At 45.6% G+C, this 21,810-nt stretch overlaps 1 protein-coding gene across 1 annotated transcript in view; it reads left to right on the forward strand.

Moving 5' to 3' along the window:
- Positions 1–17,669, forward strand: part of GARNL3 (GTPase activating Rap/RanGAP domain like 3) — a 76,633-nt gene extending 58,964 nt beyond the window's left edge. Inside the window, exons 16-29 of the mRNA XM_070955604.1 lie at positions 139–243; positions 1,702–1,776; positions 2,993–3,104; positions 4,118–4,216; positions 5,534–5,647; positions 6,453–6,628; positions 7,179–7,337; positions 9,532–9,598; positions 10,822–10,929; positions 11,085–11,203; positions 12,613–12,748; positions 13,434–13,643; positions 16,360–16,474; positions 17,403–17,669. Coding sequence (XP_070811705.1) covers positions 139–243; positions 1,702–1,776; positions 2,993–3,104; positions 4,118–4,216; positions 5,534–5,647; positions 6,453–6,628; positions 7,179–7,337; positions 9,532–9,598; positions 10,822–10,929; positions 11,085–11,203; positions 12,613–12,748; positions 13,434–13,643; positions 16,360–16,474; positions 17,403–17,577 — 1,770 coding nt within the window. The 3' untranslated portion in view covers positions 17,578–17,669. The remainder of the gene's footprint in view (positions 1–138; positions 244–1,701; positions 1,777–2,992; positions 3,105–4,117; positions 4,217–5,533; positions 5,648–6,452; positions 6,629–7,178; positions 7,338–9,531; positions 9,599–10,821; positions 10,930–11,084; positions 11,204–12,612; positions 12,749–13,433; positions 13,644–16,359; positions 16,475–17,402) is intronic.
- Positions 17,670–21,810: the final 4,141 nt, after the last annotated feature.

A 21,810-nucleotide genomic window follows, 5' to 3' on the forward strand; every position in this document is an offset into this window, starting at 1 on the left:
CCCAGGGGGAGCAACCTGAGGTTATCCAGCCCAACCTCCTTGCTTTGATCCCATCTTGGAAACGCCCAAGCTCTCCCAAGATGTCAGCCCCTTTTCTTCAACTTCCGGCTGTGGTGGTTGGTTGTTGTCTGTTTCTAGAACATGCTGAACAGGAGATCCTTCAGTGACGTCTTGCCCGAATCCCCCAAATCAGCTCGGAAAAAAGAAGAAGCTCGGCAGGCAGAATTTGTCCGGCTTGGCCAGGTACGTGTTGATGAGTGTTGTGGCCTGCCGGACTCAGACAGTGAGGAGTTTGGGGAGGAATGTGGGCTAGTCCTGGGGGCTGGGGAAAACTTGGACAAGGGCTCTGCGTCCGAGACAGAGAGGGAGCTAGACAGCAGCAAGGCAGAGGAACAGCTGGAGCCTGTTCCCACTGTGCTCATTTTACCAACCTCGGAAGGATGAAAGGCTGAGTCAACCTGGAGCCGGTCAAGATTGAACTGCTGGCAATGGGCAGAGTTAGCCTGCAATACTGCATTCTAATTACAAGGAAGGAAGGAAGGAAGAAGGGAAGGGAAGGGAAGGGAAGGAAGAAGGGAAGGGAAGGGAAGGGAAGGGAAGGGAAGGGAAGGGAAGGGAAGGGAAGGGAAGGGAAGGGAAGGGAAGGGAAGGGAAGGGAAGGGAAATACCAGTTAGACTTATCTACTGCTTCACAGTGCCTTACAGCCCTCTCTAAGCGGTTGACAGAGTCAGCCTCTTGCCCCCAACAATCTGGCTCCTCATTTTACCCACCTCGGAAGGATGGAAGGCTGAGTCAACCTTGAGCCAGTCAGGATCGAATTGCCGAACTGCAGTTAACTTTGATATAATGACTGAATCATACAAGCTGAATTTGGGGTCTCCTCTCCTCCTTCTTTATACCCCCTTGACTTGGAGAAGACACTCTGCGCTTCTTCCTAATTTGTAGAAAGATATTGGAAGACTGGGTGAAAAGAGGCTGCCGAGAGAACGGTTAGATAAAAGACCACATTGCCTGCAGCTGTATAGTGGGTGGGTCAAAGAGGCTCATAACAAACCCTTTCTAGTTTCTCAGGCTGCATAGGAGTCAGGGGTGGGAGAGGATTGTACAGGTAGTCCTCGACTTATGCCCACAATGGACCCCAACATTTCTGTTGCTAAGCGAGACAGATGTTAAGTACGATTCGCCCCGTTGTATGACCTTTTTATGCCCACAATGGACCTCCACATTTCTGTTGCTAAGCGAGACAGATGTCAAGTGAGATTCACCCCATTGTACGACCTTTCTTGCCACGGTTGTTAAGTGAATCCCTGCAGTCGTGAAGTTAGCGACCCAGTTGTTCAGTGAATTTTGCTCCTCCTGTCATCAGAGTCACAAAAGGGGATCCCGTCGTGATCCCAGGAATGTCGTAAATATAAAGCCGGTTGCTAAGCATTTGAAACTTTGACCTCGTGACCATGGGGGGAATGCTAAAACGGTCGTAAGGGTGAAAAATGGTCATACATCGCTTTTTCCAGTGCCGTTTTAACTTCGAACGGTCACTAAATAAATGGCTGTAAGTTGAGAATGACTGTAATTTCAGAATTGCAGGATTGATCTCAACCACATTGGATTAGCCAGACACGAGTGAAATTCTACTTTATTGCAATGCTACCTTAACAGAATATTATTATTATTGTTGTTGTTTATTTCTTTCTTTGAAGGCCCTCAAACTGAAAACTATTGTGAGGGGGGACGCCCCAACTATTTTAGCTACGACCAGCCTCTGTAAAAAGGAGGTGAGCAAATCGTTCAGGGGGTGGGAGTGGGGCGAACCTTTGCAAGGAGGAAAACGGTTGTCCTTCAAACAAGATCGACCTGCTTTCGGTACAAACCCATTGGAATCCTTTGCACCGTTTGAAGGAAACGCCGTAAAAATGTTGCCCGCAGTTTTGCTTTTAACAAGCCAACGTCCCCCTTTTTTTTTTGTTTTTCATTTGGGAAATTTTGGGCAATGGGGACAGAGGACGCGGGTGGACTGTTGTCATTCCTCCGTAGTGAAGTGGGTGAAGAATTCTAAAGCAACACACTGCCTTCATTTCCAAGATGTCTCTCTTTCTCCTTTTTTTTCTCGTTCTCTTTCTTTTTTTTCTCTTGCTCTTTCTTTGTTTTACTTGCTTTCCCTTTCTCTCTCTCTTTGTCTCTCTGTCTGTCTCTCTCTGTGTGTCTATCTCTTCTCACTCTCTCTCTGTCTGTTCCTTTCTCTCTCTGTGTTGCTTTCCTCTCTCTGTCTCTTTCTGATTCTCTGTTTCTCTCTCTCTCTCTCTGTTTGTCTTGCTGTTTCTCTCTCTGTGCCTCTTTCCTCTGTCTCTTTCTGTTTCTCTGTTTCTCTCTCTCTCTTCCTTTCTTTCTCTCTCTGTCTCTGTCTCTCTGTTTGTCTTGTTGTATCTCTGTCTCTGTCTCTGTCTCTGTCTCTGTCTCTGTCTCTTTCTGTTTGTCTCGCTGTTTCTCTCTGTGAGTCTTTCCTCTCTCTCTCTCTTTCTGTTTCTCTGTTTCTCTCTCTCTCTCTCTCTTCCTTTCTTTCTCTCTCTCTTCCTTTCTCTCTCTCTGTTTGTCTCGCTGTTTCTCTCTGTGTGTCTCTTTCCTCTCTCTCTGTCTCTCTCTCTCTTCCTTTCTCTCTCTCACTTTCTCTCTCTCTCTCTCTTTCTCTTTCTGTTTGTCTCGCTGTTTCTCTCTCTGTGTCTCTTTGTCTCTCTTTCTGTTTATCTTGCTGTTTCTCTGTCTCTCTTTCCTCTCTCTCTGTCTCTTTCTGTTTCTCTGTTTCTCTCTCTCTTCCTTTCTCTGTCTCTCTGTCTCTTTCTATTTGTCTCACTGTTTCTTTCTCTCTGTCTCTCTCTCTCTCTTTCTCTCTCTCTCTTTCTGTCTGTCTGTCTTTGTGTCTTTCTCTGTTCCTGTCTCTCTTTCTCTCTGTGTGTGTCTATTAATTCACCATCCATAATTGTGTTCCTTCTGCAGCCCTGGGAGTCGCAATGCTTCTGCAGCAATTTCCCGCATGAAGTCATTTGTGCAGATTCCTGGGGACAGTCCCTGCTTGTCTCAACAGATGTTGGTGTGTTTCTCTTAGACGGTGAGTAGTAGACCACCCCACGGTTGTGAGAATGTCTGCACATTCCCTTCCTTAAGAAACAAATGGATTTTAGCTGAATTTCTGCTTTTAAGGTGCCGTAGAGAGCTCTCAGCAAAAAACCTTTCTGGTTTTTCATTCTCATTTAGAGAACTGCTTTCCTTTCAGTCTGTTTCCTAAAAATATAAGTGTCAGTCTTTGGTTTCAACTCCATGTAGAAATATAACACGGCTAGTATCCTTCTAGGGACGCGGTGGCTCAGTGGCTAAGACGCTGAGCTTGGCGATCAAAAGGTCGGCAGTTCAGCGGTTCGAATCCCTAGTGCCGCGTAACGGGGTGAGCTCCTGTTCCTTGTCCCAGCTTCTGCCAACCTAGTAGTTTGAAAGCACGTAAAAAAAAAAATGCAAGTAGAAAAACAGGGACCACATTTGGTGGGAAGTTAAGAGCGTTCCGTGCATCTTTGGCATTGAATCATGCCGGCCACATGACCACGGAGACATCTTCGGACAGGGCCGGCTCTTCGGCTTTGAAACGGAGATGAGCACCGCCCCCTAGAGTCAGGAACGACTAGCACATATGTGCGAGGGGAACCTTTACCTTGACTATCCTTCTGCTTCATGCCTTTTTAAAAAGAAAAAAGAAAAGACAAGATATTAGGGACCTTTTGCTATAGAAAAAAACAATTGCTTTATGAATTGGTTGTGGGCGTTGTTGTTTTTTTTTCTTTGTGTGCGTGTCCTATAATTCGATCGTCCATAATACCAAAAAACGACATGCTTAAATGCTCTCTGAGCTGCGTTGCTTTCTCGCAGATGTCTCACGATCCAACTAGGTTGCATCATCAGGGTTAGAAGCAAACCCCGCTCCCTTCTGCCACTTGAAGATGTTACCTAGTTGGGCAATGAAACGCCTGTGAGGAAACAACCCAGCTCAAGAGAGCCCCGAGGACGCGATGCGTCCTGTTTTGTCGCGCAGATGTTCCAGAGGTTCAACGCTTTGCAACCTTCCCTTTCCAGATGGACAACCTCCTATCCCGGTGTTTGATAAAACATTACAGATCAAACAGATGCACGTACTGGAAACGTTGGACCTTCTAATCACCAGAGCAGACAAAGGTAAGAAGCACCACTCAGCTATTTGGGAGAAGAGCCTTGGGAGGAGAGCCTTGGTGGCGCAGCAGACTAAAGCGCTGTTAAGTAACACCAGCTGCCTGCAATTACTGCAAGTTCAAATCTCACCAGGCTCAAGGTTGACTCAGCCTTCCATCCTTCCGAGGTAGGTAAAATGAGGACCCGGATTGTGGGGGCAATAAGCTGACTTTGTATATAAAAGAACACTGCTTGGGGGGGCGAAAGCCCTACTAAGCAGGTATATACAAAGAGTATGAAGGCTATTGCTTAACGCATTGTAAGCCGCCCTGAGTCTCCGGAGAAGAGCGGCATATAAATCGAACCAATTAATCGAACCAATAAATAAATAATATTCCCCGACATCGTAAAACAGAGCTAAGCAACGGAGCTTTGGTTTTGTTTCCCCAATGTGCAGAATTTTCATCGGCATTCGGGACCAAAATGTCCTACAACAGAGTTCCTCAATGTTTCTGGTTTTGAGGACCGGTGTGTATGAATGGGAGAGGGGATGGTTCTGCGTGAGTAGCTGGCAAGCGTTTTCGTGCAACTCCATTTGCACGAGTAGCGTGCACGCACGCCTGCCGCTCACTGAAATGGAGTGCACGTGTGCTCGCTTGCCTGCTGCGCGCACAAGTCAGGATCAGCCACAGCCCACTGGGGGGGGGGAGGGGGGAAACGACAACCCCTATCCTACAACATCGCCGTCTAGATTTAAAAGCTGTTGTCGCCTTCAAACCAAAATGTGTCAGGGTTCCAAGTAATACACCCAACGGAATCAAAACTCCGAGGCGGGGAATATTCCTCAAAGCACAGATTTATTAGACATGTCACATTTTGGCTGTTTTCGGGCCATTTTTGGACTGTTTTCAGGCTGGGTTTTTAGCCATTTTTGCCCCCCAAAATGGCCTGAAATCGGCCTGGACAACAGCCTGAAAACCGTCTGAAAATGGCCTGGTTTTTTGGCTGTTTTTGGCTGTTTTTCAGGCCATTTTCCAGCGCTCCGGCACCCGTGAAGACCAGCTGGCTGGAATGTGTATGCTGGAAACCAGAAGAGCAGCTGGCAATGGTGCACATGCCCACAGAGAGGGCTCTATGTGCCACCTCTGGCATGCGTGCCATAGGTTCCCCATCATGGATTCTAGCTTGCATTAGGATGTTTGGTTCTTGCCCTGTACTTTTTGTGTCAGCTGTCCTTCTGCAGATGAAAAGTTGGGATATAAATGAGACCGCGATGTTGAAGATCAGGGCCATTGTGATGAGTTAGTCCTCTTGATGGGGTTGTTTGTCCTTCCATCCGCTTAGGGAAGGAGGCACGGCTTCTGGTGTTCAGGCTGAACGCCTTATGGAAAGGCATCGAAGCAAAGTTGATCCGAAGCAAAAGCGATTGCCGAGAAAACAAGTTGGAGAAAACGAAAGGTATTGTGAAACCATCTGTTCATACAGTTTTCTATAGTAATCTTGTATAATTTCTTTCTTCTCTTTATTCCCAGATCTAATTTGTCCTTGGTCCTTTGGTCATCTATTAATTGTGTTATTTGTCTTTGATTCTCTCTCTTTTTTCAGTCTATATGCTAACCATCTACCTGGTTTGTTGGCATCTTCAAAATAGTTCTGTTTAGCACTTCTAATTTTTTGTGCTAAGTCTTTTTCTATTAATCCCATTTTGTGTTTAGCTATCTCCATTTTTATTTTGATATCCTTCTTTTGTGAAAATTCCTGAAGTTCCTTCTTGAGTTTCTTATCATTATCCTTTACATCCTGTTTGTATTAACATTAGAAGTGCTAAATAGAAATATTAGAGAAGAAAAAGATATAAAAGGAATCAAAATTCAAAAGGAAGAATATAAATTGCAAGCCTTCGCAGATGACCTGGTTTCCCCCAAAATAAGACATCCCCTGATAATAAGCCCAATTGGGCTTTTGAGCGCAGGGCAATAAGGCCAAGCACTTATTTTGGGGTTCAAAAAAATATAAGACTATAGACTGGACAACCATTTACATGTATAGGTTCTCCTGTCGAGCAGGAGGTTGGACTAGAAGACCTCCAAGGTCCCTTCCAACTCTGTTATTCTATATTCTTTGTTCAGTTTTGAGGAAGAAGGATCTGGATCTCACTGTGCTTCGGAAAGGAAACTTAAACTGGATGTCTTTTAGCTCCTTCTCATGTTTGAGAAATTCCTCTTTGGACCGTTCCTGATTGCCTCTGATTTCTGTCCTCCAGGTTGCCATCTCTACGCCATCAACACTCATCACAGCAACGAACTGCGGATCATCGTCGCGATTCGAAACAAGCTCCTTCTCGTCACCCGGAAGTTCAGGCGGTGGGAGACTCTGAACGGTGCCCCCTTGGCGTCCCCCCAGTCCGAATCCCCCATAGAGGAATTCCAATACATCAGGGTAGGTTTGAGGTAAAGCATCAGCGGATGAGCTGCCGAGCTGAGATCAAACAATGACAGATGAGCGAGGCTGGGGTTTCCCAACCTTGGCAAACTTTAAATTGTGTGGACTTCAACTTCCAGAATTCCCCAGCCAGCCTGGCTGAGTTCCACACCTATTAACGTTGCTAAGGTTGAGGAATAGCGAACCAGGCTGATAGTCAACCGATAGCAGAGAATCTTTGTAGCTCAGGGTTGAACTGTAGGGTCCTTGATGCTCTCTGAGCTTGGTGTCAACTGTCCAGTTGGTGAATCCAGAAAATCAAAGAATCCATCTTCTTTTAACGACTCCATAATCCCTTGGAGTCTGGGCGACTGAATGGAGCTAGCAATGAACCTCCAGCAGCCCACCCCTGCCTGTCTTGAGATGCAGAGAGCTTTTTCAATCTTTTGCAAAAGCCAAAAACATTACAGACAATAAGAAATCCAGTTAGGTGATTTCCTCTGGACATCCTTAACCTGTCTGTGCTGTTCTTCATCTTTTTTTCTGGCTTCTGATTTTTCTGGTGCAGGAAATCTGCTTATCCGACCCACCTGTGGTCATGACATTGGTGGATGGCCCCACTGGCGAAAACGACAACCTGATCTGCGTGGCCTACCGACACCAGTTTGACCTGGTCAGCGAGAGCACGGGCGAGTGCTACCGAATGCACAACGTCGACGCAAGCAGGGTAGGTCCAGGAGAGAGTCCGGGAGACAATTCAGAATTAGGTTCGCATTGGAAGATCCTGTTTTCTGAATTGGAGGGGGAAGAAACCGAGGTATTTTTTCCCGATAGTCCAATAGTAATGGGAATATTGCACCACGGTGGCGCAGTGGTTAGAGTGCAGTACTGCAGGCTACTTCTGCCGACTGCCGGCTACCTGCAATTTGGCAGTTCAGATCTCAACAGGCTCAAGGTTGACTCAGTCTTCCGTCTTTCCGAGGTGGATAAAATTGTTTTTTTTAAAATTGAGGACCAAAATTGTTGGGGGGGGGGCAATGGGCTGTAAACCGCTTAGAGAGGCCTGTAAAAGCACTGTAAAGCGGTATATAAGTGCTATTGCTCGCTCGTCCTTCCTTCCTTCCTTCCTTCCTTCCTTCCTTCCTTCCTTCCTTCCTTCCTTCCTTCCTTCCTTCCTTCCTTCCTTCCTCCCTCCCTCCCTCCCTCCCTCCCTCCCTCCCTCCTTTCCTCCTTCCATTCCTTCTTTCCTTCCTTCCTCCCTCCTTTCCTCCCTTCCTCCCTCCCTCAGCCTTCCATCCTTCCGAGGTCGATAAAACGAGGACCCAGATTGTTGGGGGCAATAGGCTGACTCTGTAAACCTCTTAAAGAAGGCTGTAAAAGCACTGTGAAGCGGTATATAAGTCTACGGGCTATTGCTATTGCATCCAGTTTTGGTCACCATGATATAAAAAAAGATGTTGAGATTCTAGGAAAAGAGTAGAGGAGCAACCAAGATGATTAGGGGACTGGAGGCTAAAGCATATGAAGAATGGGTTCAGGAATTGGGAATGTCTAGTCTAGTGAAAAGAAGGACTAGGGGGGACATAATAGCAGTTTTCCAACATTTATGGGGCTGCCACAAATAAATGGGAGACAATCTATTCTCCAAAGCACCTGACAGCAGGACAAGAAGCAATGGGTGGAAGCTACTCAGAGGAAGATCCAACTTGGAACTAAGGAGAAATTTCCTTATAGTGAGGACAATTAACCAGTGGAACAGCTTGCCACTAGAAGTTGTGGGTGCTCCATCACTGGAGGTTTTCAAGAAGAGTTTGGACAGCCACTTGTCCAGAATGGGATAGGGTCTCCTGCTTGAGCAGGGGGTTGGACTAGAAGACCTCCAAGGTCCCTTCCAACTCTGTCATTCAGTCAAAAGTCTGTAGAGATTCTCAGCCATCCAGGTCCTGGTTGTCCCAAAGGTGCTTTTTCAGGAGGCAACTGGACTTCCTTGTTTTTTCCTTTTGAAGACGTTTCGCTTCTCATCCAAGAAGCTTCTTCAGCTCTGACTGGATGATGGGGAATGGAAGGATTTATACTCCTTGCAGACAGCTGATCATTTGCATCCTTTTGGTGTGGAATGGATTTCCAGAGGAAAACATTGCAGATTACAGGAACCAGAAGGAAACCCTGAAGACACAGATAATCCTCCAAGTGCTTCAGTGACCCTCTAAAAAGGATGCCAATGACCCGCTGTCTGCAAGGAGTATAAATCCTTCCATTCCCCATCATCCAGTCAGAGCTGAAGAAGCTTCTTGGATGAGAAGCGAAACGTCTTCAAAAGAAAAAAACAAGGAAGTCCAATTGCCTCCTGAAAATGTACTTTTGGGGCAACCATGACTTGGATGACTGAGAATCTCCAGAGACATAAACCTCCAAGTGCTTCAATGACCCTCTAAAACAGGGATCTCCAGCCTTGGCAACTTTAAGCCTTGGGGGACTTCAACTCCCAGTCCGCCAGTTGAAGTCCGCCAGGCTTAAAGTTGCCATGGTTGGAGACCCCTGCTCTAAAAGGATGCAAAAGACCAGCTGTCTGCAAGGAGTATAAATCCTTCCATTCCCCATCATCCAGTCAGAGCTGAAGAAGCTTCTCGGATGAGGAGCGAAACGTCTTCAAAAGAAAAACTAGGAAGTTCAGATGCGTCTTGAAAAAGCCTCTTTGGGACTGTCATTCAGTCCATTTTCCAAACTGCAGGGTAGATTAGCGCAGGCCAATTCCAGCTTCGGCGGTGACACGAAACAATCGGGAAAGACGATTTCCATAGAGAGTACAGCATCTGGAAGCTAGAGGGGAGAGAGGGGGAAAGAAAGGAGAGATCCTTGCACTCGGTTGCAGTCAGCTTGGCCTCCAGTCCGCCCACTATCCTTGCCCATTATCATTGCAGGTTAATTTTGTTGCAGCTATTGATGTATATGAAGACGGAGAAGCCAGCCTCCTTTTGTGCTACAATTGTAAGTACCCGCTTTTTCCTCCAGAAGCTCCGAAAAGCGGAGCCTTCTTTGGCGTCAACCTAGACCAGATGTCAGTGTTTCAACGCTGGCATAGAGAGAACAGAGGAGAGCGAAAGATAAACTCTGAAACTTTTGCCTGCTAAATCCCTTTGAAGCCCGGTTGTCGTGGAAATGAGGGGAGGGGGCACATTCCTGGGAAATGATGAGGAAAAGAAGTCCACCAGCCCTATTTTATCATACGTGCGTCAGGCTCCAAGTAATGCTACCCATTACAAATCTGCATTGCTTTTCCTCAAAGAACAAATTTGTATTTAGATACATCATCTTGGAGTTACTGGTGAAAAGCCAGTACTGAAGTTCCCGGGCTTTCCACCCCAATATAAGTTTCAATTTCTCAAGTTCCCAAAACAAACTATCACATTTGTCCAACCAACATGGGAGCTAGTTGCTTGGCGACTTCTGTCCTCCTCCTCTGGTCAACCAGCTGTTGGAATGTGGTTGACTCATTGGCTAGGAATTGTTGTGACTCAGGCCCAAGTAATTAGTATTAAACACAAACAGTTCGAAAACAAACAGACTTTATTAGAACAGCTGAGAATTAACTCATTCTCAGCGTAGTCCAAACTAAATTAAAGCAAATTCTTCAAAACACCATTCCTCAGTTTATCCCTGACCTTGGGATAATTAGGCTACCTGTAAGATTCTAAGAGGATTGGAAGCATGAGTTGACTTATCTGCTGGCCTCTTCTTTTTTTTTTTTTTTTTGCCAATTGGAATGGTCCTTTTGTGAGGATGCAGTGGCTAAGACGCTGAGCTTGTCGATCAGAAAGGTCGGCAGTTCAGCGGTTCGAATCCCTAGTGCCGTGTAACAGGGTGAGCTCCCATGACTTGTCTCAGCTTCTGCCAACCGAGCAGTTCAAAATTCTTCTTCTTCTTCTTCTTCTTCTTCTTCTTCTTCTTCTTCTTCTTCTTCTTCTTCTTCTTCTTCTTCTTCTTCTTCTTCTTCTTCTTCTTCTTCTTCTTCTTCTTCTCCTCCTCCTCCTCCTCCTCCTCCTCCTCCTCCTCCTCCTCCTTCTTCTTCTTCTCCTTCTCCTCCTTCTCCTTCTCCTTCTCCTTTTTCTTCCTCTTCTCCTCCTCCTCCTCCTTCTTCCCCTTCCCCTTCCCCTTCCCCTTCTCCTTCTCCTTCTCCTTCCACCATTGTTTCTTTCTTTTTGTTGTTGCAGATGTTTGCTATTACCGCAAAGTGTGTTCCTTCAACGGGGGCACAGCTCTGGTCCAGCCCCTGGCCTCCGACTACCATTTCAGCTGGAACCAAGTTCCTTACGCGATCGGTAAGAAAACGAAGTCGCGGGTGACCTTTCAGCTGGGCTGGGTGTGTCCAGGAGCACATCTTGGAGAGCTTGAGGAATGCCTGTGACCTTGTGGGTCTGAAGAGCCTTCTGGGTTGTCTTCTTCCTTAACGACCCTCTTCTACTGTCTCCTGCAGTTTGCGCCTTTCCTTACATCTTGGCCTTCACTACCGACTCCATCGAGATCCGGTTGGTGGTGAACGGGAATCTTGTTCATACAGCTGTGGTCCCAGCCTTGCAGCTGGTGGCGTCGAGGGTAAGGAGAAAAGTGCAGAACCTGATCTGCCACATCAAATTACCCTCCCCCCCCCAGGATGGTTGTCCTCACCATTTGGAGTTAGCTCTGGAGATATTGGAATCCTCAAGGATCTCTTCTCGCTTCTCCAGCCCATCTTTATAATGAGTGAATTTAATCAGTGGTGAAATCCAAATTTATTTACTACCGGTTCTGTGGGCGTGGCGTGATGGGCGTGGTGTGGCTTGGTGGGCGTGGCTTGGTGGGCATGGCAGGGGAAGGATACTGCAAAATCCCCATTCCCTCCCCACTCCTGGGGGAAGGATATTGCAAAATTTCCATTCCCACCCTACTCTGGGGCCAGCCAGAGATGGTATTTGCCGGTTCTCCGAACTGCTCAAAATTTCCGCTACCGGTTCTCCAGAACCTGCTAGATTTCACCCCTGAAATTAATCCTTCATTAAATTTCCAGCCTGCTTAATTTGTACAACTCAACACGGCACCCAATTATGAGGTGTCCTATGGAAGGATTGGAACCCTTTCTCTCAAAATGTTTGAAGGTTTTTAGCAATAGCATTTGCGCTTAGATTTATATACCGCTTCACAGTGCTTTACAGCCATCTCTAAGCAGTTTACAGAGTCAACCTCTTGCCCCAACAATCTGGGTCCTCATTTTACCCACCTCGGAAGGATGGAAGGCTGAGTCAACCTTGAGCCGGTCAGGATCGAACTGCTGGCAGTCGGCAGAGTTAGCCTGCAATCCTGCATTCTAACCACTGCGCCAGCATGGCAGAATAGAGAAGAATAGAATAGAATAGAATAGAATGGAATGGAATGGAATGGAATGGAATGGAATGGAATGGAATGGAATGGAATAGAATAGAATAGAATAGAATAGAATAGAATAGAATAGAATAGAATAGAATAGAATAGAATAGAATAGAATAGAATAGAATAGAATAGTTTTAGCCCTCTCTAAGCAGTTTACAGATATATAATCATATGGCCCCCGACAATCTGGGTCCTCATTTTAAGGACCTTGCAAGGCTGAATCAGCCTTGAGCCCCGTCAGGATCGAACAACAGGCTGTGGGCAGAGTCAGCCTGCAATGCTGCATTTTAACCACTGCGCCACCATAACTTTTCATTTTTTAAGAGACCGGACAACCATTTTTTCTGAAATGGTTCTAGGGATTTCTGCGTCAGCAGGGGGTTGGTCTAGAAGACCTCCCGAGGTCCCTTCCAACACCGTTATTCTGTTTGCATAGCGGACGAAAGGTTCATTTATTGTAGAAGCCTGTAGAAGGGTGTTTGCAGATCTTCTTTTTCTCAGCCACAGTTATGACGGCGCTTTCTAAAGAAGAGAGAGCCCCCGTTAGATAAGGGCTACGAGAAGCTGCCTTTGCTAACTCAACTCACTTCTCCTTCCAGTCAGATATCTACTTCAGAGCTGCCACAGCAGTGAGCGAGGTGTCCAACAGCAGCTCGAAGGAGACCAGCTCGCCTGGGTCCCCTCAGACTCCTTCCGTCCAAGAAAATCTCATTTTCTCTCCTTCCACAGCAGAAGGTAAGGAAACTGGTCTGGATACCATCAACTGGCTGATTTGCTAAAGCGTCGGTCCTTTCCGACATCAATTCCCAATATTGGGCTTTCTGTTTTACCCCATCATAGAGGTTAAGAGGGACGCGGTGGCTCAGTGGCTAAGACGTTGAGCTTGTCGAATGAAAGGTCGGCAGTTCAGCGGTTCAAATCCCTAGTGCTGCGTAACAGGGTGAGCTCCTGTTCCTTGTCTCAGCTTCTGCCAACCTAGCAGTTCGAAAGCACGTAAAAAAACGCAAGTAGAAAAATAGGGACCACCTTTGGTGGGAAGGAAACAGCGTTCCGTGTGCCTTTGGCATTGAGTCATGCCGGCCACATGACCACGGAGACGTCTTCGGACAGCGCTGGCTCTTCGGCTTTGAAACGGAGATGAACTCGGTACGAAGTTGAAAAGAATTATCTATCCTTAGCTACTTTTATTGTTGGGACCCTTTTTTCAGTGCCGGTCTCTAAACAATCGGTTGTAAATCAAGGATTATCTGTAATATGAGTGTATCTGGAAGGCAAATAATATGAGTGTATCTGGAAGGCAAATAATATGAGTGTATCTGGAAGGCAAAGCTTCCAGGAATGGTTGTTGATTATCAGCTCTTTGGCCAACTATCTTAAGCCACATTGGGTGTCATCAGCACTCTTCTCTTCCTCCTCCCAGGAGAAGCTCCGTGCAGGAATATCTACAAAATCCCCCTCAGCAATCTGGTTGGCCGGAGCATCGAGCGCCCGCTGAAGTCTCCCATGGTGCCCAAAGTCATCACCACCCCGACGTTATCTGGCATGGCCCCGATTCCGGGGGCACCTTCCCTCTCTTTGTCGCGGATAGAGATCAAAGAGATTGCCAGCCGAACTCGCAAGGAATTGCTCGGTAAGGACTGCGAGAGCATTTTCCGAATAAATCCACGAAACAGGACTTTTCGGACCAACTTTGAGCCTTGGCCTCTGGGACCAGGGAAAAGTTCTTAGGTTGCATCATAAAAAATAATTGATTGATCAGAATAGAGCTGGAAGGGATCTTGGAGGTCTTCTAGTCCAAGCAGGAGACCCTATACCATTCCAGACAAATGACTATCCCATCTCTTCTTGAAAACCTCCAGTGATGGAGCACCCACAACTTCTAGTGGCAAGCTGTTCCACTGGTTAATTGTCCTCACTATAAGGAAATTTCTCCTTAGTTCCAGGTTGCTTCTCTCCTTGATTAGTTTCCATCCGTTGTTTCTTGTCCTGCCTTCTGGAAAATAAGTTAACCCCCTCCTCTTTGGGGCAGCCCCTCAAATACTGGAAGACTGCTATCATGTCCCGTCCTCACCCCCACCCGCCAGTCCTTCTTTTCTCTAGACTAGCCACACCCAATTCCTGCAACCATTCTTCATACGTTTTAGTCTCCAGGCCTTGAATCATCTTAATTGCTCTTCTCTGCAACTTTTTCCAAAGTCCCAACATCGTTTTTTATAATGCGGTGACCAAAATTGGATGCCGTATTCCAGATGTGTCTTTACTAAGGTTTTATAAAGCGGTATTATTATTATTATTATTATTATTTATTGGTTAATCTTTAGTGAGATTCACAGCCTTTGAGGCTGGTTAATAGCTCAGCAGCTCGAGTCCTAACCAAGGACCTAGGAACTGTTAAGGTATCGTCGGAGGATGTAAGCTGTTCCGAGTAAGGTGATTTTTTGTAGAGTCAAAATGTTCAAGTCCGGCAAATTTAGAATTTCTAAATAGCGGGGTAGCCCTTTGGGTATTGCTCCGAGGGCTCCAATTACAATTGGGACAACACACGATTTCTTTTTCCACAGTCGTTCAACTTCAATTTGTAAGTCCCGGTACTTTGTGATTTTTTCTTGCTGCTTATCTTCAATTCGTGCATCACCAGGTATTGCAATGTCAATGAACCATACTTTTTTCTTTTCAACTATTGTTATGTCAGGTGTGTTGTGGACCAAGTGCCTGTCAGTCTGAATCCTAAAGTCCCACAAGATCTTGAGTTTCTCATTCTCTAAAACTTTCTCAACCTGATGTTCCCAGTGGTTTTTGCTGTACTCAAATCCAAACTATTATTATTATTATTATTATTATTATTATTATTATTATTATTATTATTATTATTATTATTTGCATTGGGATCTCCTGCAGTTTTAGTTCTTTGTGACTCAAAACTGACACAATCATCGCTCAAAGTCACAAACCTAGCTTGGCGACTGCAAAAGATAACAAGAGTTTTATTTTAGAGTATCTTTTTTTGCATTCTGAAATATTACATTACCAGTCTCCGGCATCTTCAAATGGTACTGCAATATTGGAGAACTGCTGGTCAAGGTTGCTTGATGTTTGTTTGTTTGTTTGTTTGTTTGTTTGTTTGTTTGTTGAATGATTGATTGATTGATTGATTTTGTCAAACACGTACGAGATAACAGGTATAGGTATAAACATGGACGTGAGCACATGAAATGAATACAAATAAATGGGGACAGTAGGACAGGGACGGTAGATACGCTGGTGCACTTATGCATGCCCCCCCTTTACGGACCTCTTAGGAATGGGGTGAGGTCCACGGTAGACAGTTTAAGGTTGAACCTATGGGGGTTTGAGGCTGTAACAACGGACTCAGGTAGTGCGTTCCAGGCATTGACCACTCTGTTGCTGAACTCGTATTTTCTGCAATCGAGTTTGGAGCAGTTTACCTTGAATTTGTATTGATTGTTTGCCCGTGTGTTATTGCAGTTGAAGCTGAAGTAGTCGTTGACAGGTAGGAGGTTGTAGCAGACAATGTTGTGTACTATGCTTAGATCGGACCGCAGGCGGCACAGTTCCAGATTGTCCAAGCCCAAAATTTCAAGCCTGGTGGCATAAGGGATTCTATTGTGAGTAGAGGAGTGGAGGATTCTTCTGGTGAAACACCTCTGGACCCGCTCGATTGTATTAATGTCCGATATACAGTGTGGATTACAGGCAGACGAGCTGTATTCGAGAATTGGTCTGGCAAAGGTTTTGTATGCCCTAGTTAGCAGTACAGTGTTACCGTAGAAAAAGCTTCGCAAAATTATGTTAACAACTCTTAATGCCTTAATGCTCACTGTTACAGTGAGCTCTGAGCCTTAGATCATTTGAGATGAGTACTCCTAGGTCCTTGACAGAGTGAGAGTCATCTATTGTGGGATGTTGAAGTCCACCTATCTTAAAGTCCCCAAGTTTGAAAAAACACGACTATAGATGATATTAGGATGGATCAATTGAGAGTCACTTCCAGTGTTCCTCTTTAATTGGGCCTCTTTAGTCAGAACCCCCGTCCCAATTTAATTTTCAGAAGGACAACAGTAGGTCAAAGATCTTTCTTGGCTCTCCAACTGAAGTCTCTGGTATTCAATACCTCTATCATGGTGAGCCTTGTTCTGTTTCTTGTTTCAAGGTGTAGGCAAGCTTCTTCATAAGACTGGCATTGGTGAGACCCATCTTTATTGTTTTACTATTATGATTATGATTTCTGACAATTATTACCCACCTTAGAGACCCTCTGGAGTTAGGAAAGCAAGAAAGGAAACATCTTCCAAGGATTGACGGATGTTCTTTCCTGGTTTCTCCAGGTCTCTTAAACGATCCTTCTTCGAAGTCCGAAGGTGGCCCAAAACAGAAGAAGCTTCCATTGAAACAATCAGACCCCCACAAACGGGGAACTCTACGGTCCTCCAGCAGCGACAGGTAAGCCGCAACCGACTGGGGAGAGAGTTGGGGGGGAGGCTACAAGCCTGCACCCCAGTTTCCCAAAGTACCTGATACTTTGAAGCTGTAGATGAGGACTAGAAGTATACATTCATTGAGAGGATAACATTGGGTGCAACACAATCCAAGGTAGTTTTCCTATATTCTTAGCTTGGAAGATGCATTCATCTCAAGGCCACTGTTCTGACTTAACGTTTCTGTGATGGCTAAAACCTTTCTAAGATCAGTAGAGTAGAGTAGAGTAGAGTAGAGTAGAGTAGAGTAGAGTAGAGTAGAGTAGAGTAGAGTAAGTAGAATAAAATATGAATTTAGAATAGAGTAGAATAGAGTAGAATAGAATAGAACAGAACAGAACAGAACAGAACAGAACAGAATAGAATAGAATATGTATTTAAAATAGAATAAAATATGAATTTAGAATAGAGTAGAATAGAATAGAATAGAATAGAATAGAATAGAATAGAATAGAATATGTATTTTAAATAGAATAAAATATGAATTTAGAATAGAGTTGAGTAGAATATGAATTTAGAAGAGAAGAAAACTTTGTCATTTTAAATGTACACTAATCACCATTCATTAAAATGAAATTTCGTTGCATTCAGCTCTCAAAAGACAATCCTTATTCATATACCCACATACAGACACACATATATGACTCAGAAACATCACAATCTAGTTCAGATGTACACATATACATGGTGGGAGAAGAAAAAAGAATCCTGCGAGTTTACAAGACGGATAGCATAATAAGGAACAAAGCCGTTACAGAATCTAGCAAGTCCTGCTATCGATGCTTCGGAATCTCTTCCCAGAAGGGATGCAACAAAAATAAGCCATGAAGACCATGACGTACTTCTACAACCCACCCACCCAACTCTTCCCATTTCTGCTTTCCTCTCCCCAGGCTTGTTGTGACTTCCGTTGAGAGCACTTCTGAAGAGCCTCACTTCTCTACCGTTTCGGACGTTGACCCTGTCCCACTGGAGGAGGAGAAGGAGGAGGAGGAGGAGGAGGCCCAGCCCAGCCCTCGCTTCCAACTCGGGACCTCATTTGACGAAGGTGTCATTGACTTGAAGTGAAGACAGCTGGGAGGACCCATCTTTGCACGCACTCCCCTCCCCCTCCCCCATTCTCTGCCTTTGCCCCCACCCCCATTTTGTACAGCTCTCTTAAAAACGGTATCCATCGCAGCCAAAAGTCCTAGTAATTTTAGAAGTGGTCACCACAGGCAATCCAAGAGAGGAGCCCAGGGATCCAACTCTGGAGGCCTGAATTGTCTCAGTCGATCGAGTGATCGAACGAGAGGCCAATTCTGGATGCCTGAATTGTTTCAATCGATCGATTGATCGAACGAGAGGCCAGCTCTGGATGCCTGAATTGTTTCAATCGATCAATTGATCGAACTAGAGGCCAGCTCTGGATGCCTGAATTGTTTCAATTGATCAATTGATCGGCCAGCTCTGGATGCCTGAATTGTTTCAATTGATCGTTGATCGAACGAGAGGCCAACTCTGGATGCCTGAATTGTTTCAATCGATCGATTGATCGAACGAGAGGCCAACTCTGGATGCCTGAATTGTTTCAATTGATTGATTGATCGAACAAGAGGCCAACTCTTTATACCTGAATTGTTTCAATCAATCGATTGATCGAACGAGAAGCCTACTCGGGATGCCTGAATTGTCTCAGTTGATTGATTGATCAAACAAGAGGCCAGGGATGTGTCTGTATGCGCGTGTATAGTCTTTTTGGTGACAAAAGAGCAGTCACCCAATTTTTTTTGTGTTGTTGAAAAAAAAAAGCTTTGGGTGAAGGATCGGATGAGTTTTAATCAGTGAATTGATTAAACCTCTACATTTTCACATGGCACATAGATTTCGAGGAACCAGACTGCTGACAGTTCAGGGGTGGGGCAAGTTCTAAGTGCTCCCTTCCTTCATGGCAACAATCAACAGTCACCTTCCCTTTCTCCATCGGCGCTGGGGGATGGTGATGACCTTGGACAGTCTTGGAGATTGTTCCCAGATTAGGAGATCAGAATGGAAAGAATGGAGAACGGAAGTTCTCTGACCAATATTTCCCACCATTTGAAGCTAGAAGGAGGGTCCTAGATCCGTGCTGAGGATGGTCTCCATCTTCCTTCTCTGAAACAGGCCAGGGATTCTACCTCCTTTAGGGTCTTCGCTTATATTCCATATTTATTTTTAATTACACAGCTGCAGCGAAGCAGCGGGTCATTGCAGTCTGCCCTAGGAGGAAGATTCTAGAAGCATCTGGTTTGTCACTGTCTGTAGGGCGTAGGCTGCTGGACCCGAACATCACAATCCAAAGGTGTATATTTGGTGTGTGGAATTGCCCCCTCCCACTCCTCCGAATCCTGCACATGACTGCCAAATTAATTTCTGATGGGATCAGAAGGGAGAGGTTATTAGTAAACGATGGTCAGGCCATCCTCTACTCAATCGATTGCTTTGGCACACTCAAGATTTGATCGTGCATTCTTGAAAGAGCTTTTTGGTCTGATCCGGGGGAAGGGGGTGGGTGGGAAGAAATCTGTAATTCTTTAATTTAAAAAGGTGTGGCAGAATCACAGAGTTGGAAGGGACCTTGGAGGTCTTCTAGTCCAACCGTCTGTTCAAGCAGAAGAGCCTATCCCATTTTTAGACAAACGGTCGCCCAATCTCTTCTTTGAAATCCTCCAGTGGTGGAGCGCCTACAGTTTTAACTCCCCACCCCAAATATATAAGTCCTGTCCGCTTAACGATGGTTGCTTCTACTTAGGGAAAAAAATCTTGTCAAGGAACCTGATCCATTGCAAAAAAAAACAAAAAACCTCTTGCAGTTCCATTAAACCATAAGCTTTTCCTCTTCTGTTACAACAGATAGGTAGACGAGAGCTTCCTTAAGCTGAACATCTGTTCTTCCCCTTCCCGCCTCATTTTGATTCGCGGATAAGTGTCTCTCTAGATTCCCCCCAATTTCTGCCAAGTAGAAAGACAAGGTTAGATAGAGCAATACAGCTGTTTCTTTATCCCCGGGCATCTTCGAAAAATACTGCAATCTGAAAGTCGTGCAGGCTTTGGATGAGTGACTTTTCCTAGCGGTCGTGAATTGATTGGCCGAAGAGTTTAAAACTTGAAGGTGACCGCTGGGATCCAGTAACCGATTGAGCTTTTTCAAGAGAGACAAGGAAACCTTGGAAGAGATACTTTATCTCCGGGGTATGGACATGTGAAGCTACTTCCAACCTCTGTTGAGCTTTGGGTTTTTCAAAAAAGTTGGCAACCCTGTTTTAACCAGAGGCAAGGTGGCACCAGAAACGTCCCCTGACTCGTCTCTTGGGAGGGAAATCCCTCTCAAAGCCACCTTTAATCTCAGCGACATTTCCACGTGCCCTAACCCATCTCCTTGGCCCTTCCTCACATTGGATAAGTTTCTGACCTGAGGTTGGTTCAGACACCCTTGTCTATGGAGATTCTCAATCATCCAGGTCATGGTTGTCCCTTTTTCCAAAAGGCAACTGGACTTTTTCTGGATTTTTTTCCTTGGAAAAACTTCCGTGACTCTCAGAAAGAGCGCTAACGACCAGAGGACTGCAAATGAATAGAAATCCTTCCATTCCCCGCCATTCAGCTAGAACCGAAGAAGCTTCTCGGATGAGAAGTGAAACGTCTTCAAGGAAGGGGGGAAAAAAACCCCCAACAAGAAAGTCCAGTTGCCTTTCGGAAAAGCACTTTTGGTTCAGACGCCCGTAGAAACCGGATCTCCGTCTGAAGGGACAAGTAACCTTGGCCCATGAGAGAAAAACTGGCACCTGATGGCTGACCCCTGCTCTGATGCCATTATTTCCTTGCCGCCAAGTTGACTCTGATTTGTCCTCCCTCGCACGAATAATCCCGCCCTGCTAGTTTATTTATGTGTATTTATTTATTTATTTATTGCCCCCTCACTTCCGATCGGCAGACCAAGCAATACGTCCAAGTAACGACGCCCTTCCAAGAATCAAACGGTCCGCTTTTGACTACAGAAGACGGCAGGATGTCAATTTTATTTATTTTATTTTATTTTTTCATTTTAGAACCGGATCATTGTCTTAGCTTTCATGAATGTCCGAATACAGAACAGAATACAGAATAACAAGAGTTGGAAGGGGCCTCGAAGGTCTTCTAGTCCAACCCTCTTTCTCAGGCAGGAAGCCCTACACCACTTCAGACAAAACGGTTGTCCAGTCTCTTCTTTAAAACTTCCAGTGTTGGGACATTCACAACTTCTGAAGGCAAGTTGTTCCACTGATTCATTGTTCTCACTGTCAGGAATTTTCTCCTTAGTTCTAGGTTGCGTGTCTCCTTGGTTAAGTGTCCATCCATTGCTTCTTGTCCTGCCTTCAGGTGCTTTGGAGATTAGGTTGTCCCCCTCCTCTTTGTGGCAGCTCCTTAGATATTGGAAGACTGCTATCATGTCTCCCCTAGTCCTTCTTTTCATTAAACTAGACATATCCAGTTCTTTATACGTTTTAGCCTCCAGTCCCCTCATCATCTTGGTTGCTCTTCTCTGCACTCTTTCTAGAGTCTCATCAGTTTGTCAGATTCCTTCCTTCCTTCCCTCCTTCCTTGCAACGTCTATTCTGAGATTGGAACGAGGCAGGTCTAGGAAGGGATCCCCACCTCTGGGGGTGATGATCTCTACTTTGCAACCCTTCCCGGTGGATCCTCCACTCCGTCTTCGATCTCCTACCTCTTTTTACCCACCAAGGTTCCATGATCGAGCCCCTCTGGGCCTTCGCCCGATTGCCTTATGTTTTTTGCTCGTTGAACAGAGCACTTAAAATCCATCTCGGGCGGGATGGTTCTATAGAACAAACCCTTTGGACTGTTTTGCCTGCCCCACTCTTCCCAGGGGGGGCCCAGGCCTCTGGTAGATAAAACTTCGCACCCATGGCTGGTGGGAAACGAGCTGCCGAATTTCTAGATTTAATAGAAGAGAAGCATTGGGTTGGGTTTGCAGGGATACCTTCCAAGAAATACGATGGGATAAGGAAGCATCCGTCAAGCCACCAGCTGATCGATGCAGATCTTCCTTTCCTGAGGATACAGCGGCCCATGTCCCCACGTCTCACAAAAACAGCCAGTCGGCAAGGCAAGGACCAGCGCACAACGAAATTCGAAACTACCCATCGCGTTCCAAACAGATTCTAATTTCTAACCGCCCTGCAGATCGGTGGTGCTCAACCACGTGCACCGTTTTCCCCTTGGCTGAAGGAGCCAGCCGGGGATGATGGGAGTTGGAATACAGCCCCTCTTGGAAAAAAGGGG

The sequence above is a fragment of the Pituophis catenifer genome, unplaced genomic scaffold (genome assembly GCF_029215685.1).
Source record: "Pituophis catenifer annectens isolate HBS135680 unplaced genomic scaffold, rPitCat1.0.hap2 SCAF_17, whole genome shotgun sequence".
Lineage (NCBI taxonomy): Eukaryota > Metazoa > Chordata > Lepidosauria > Squamata > Colubridae > Pituophis > Pituophis catenifer.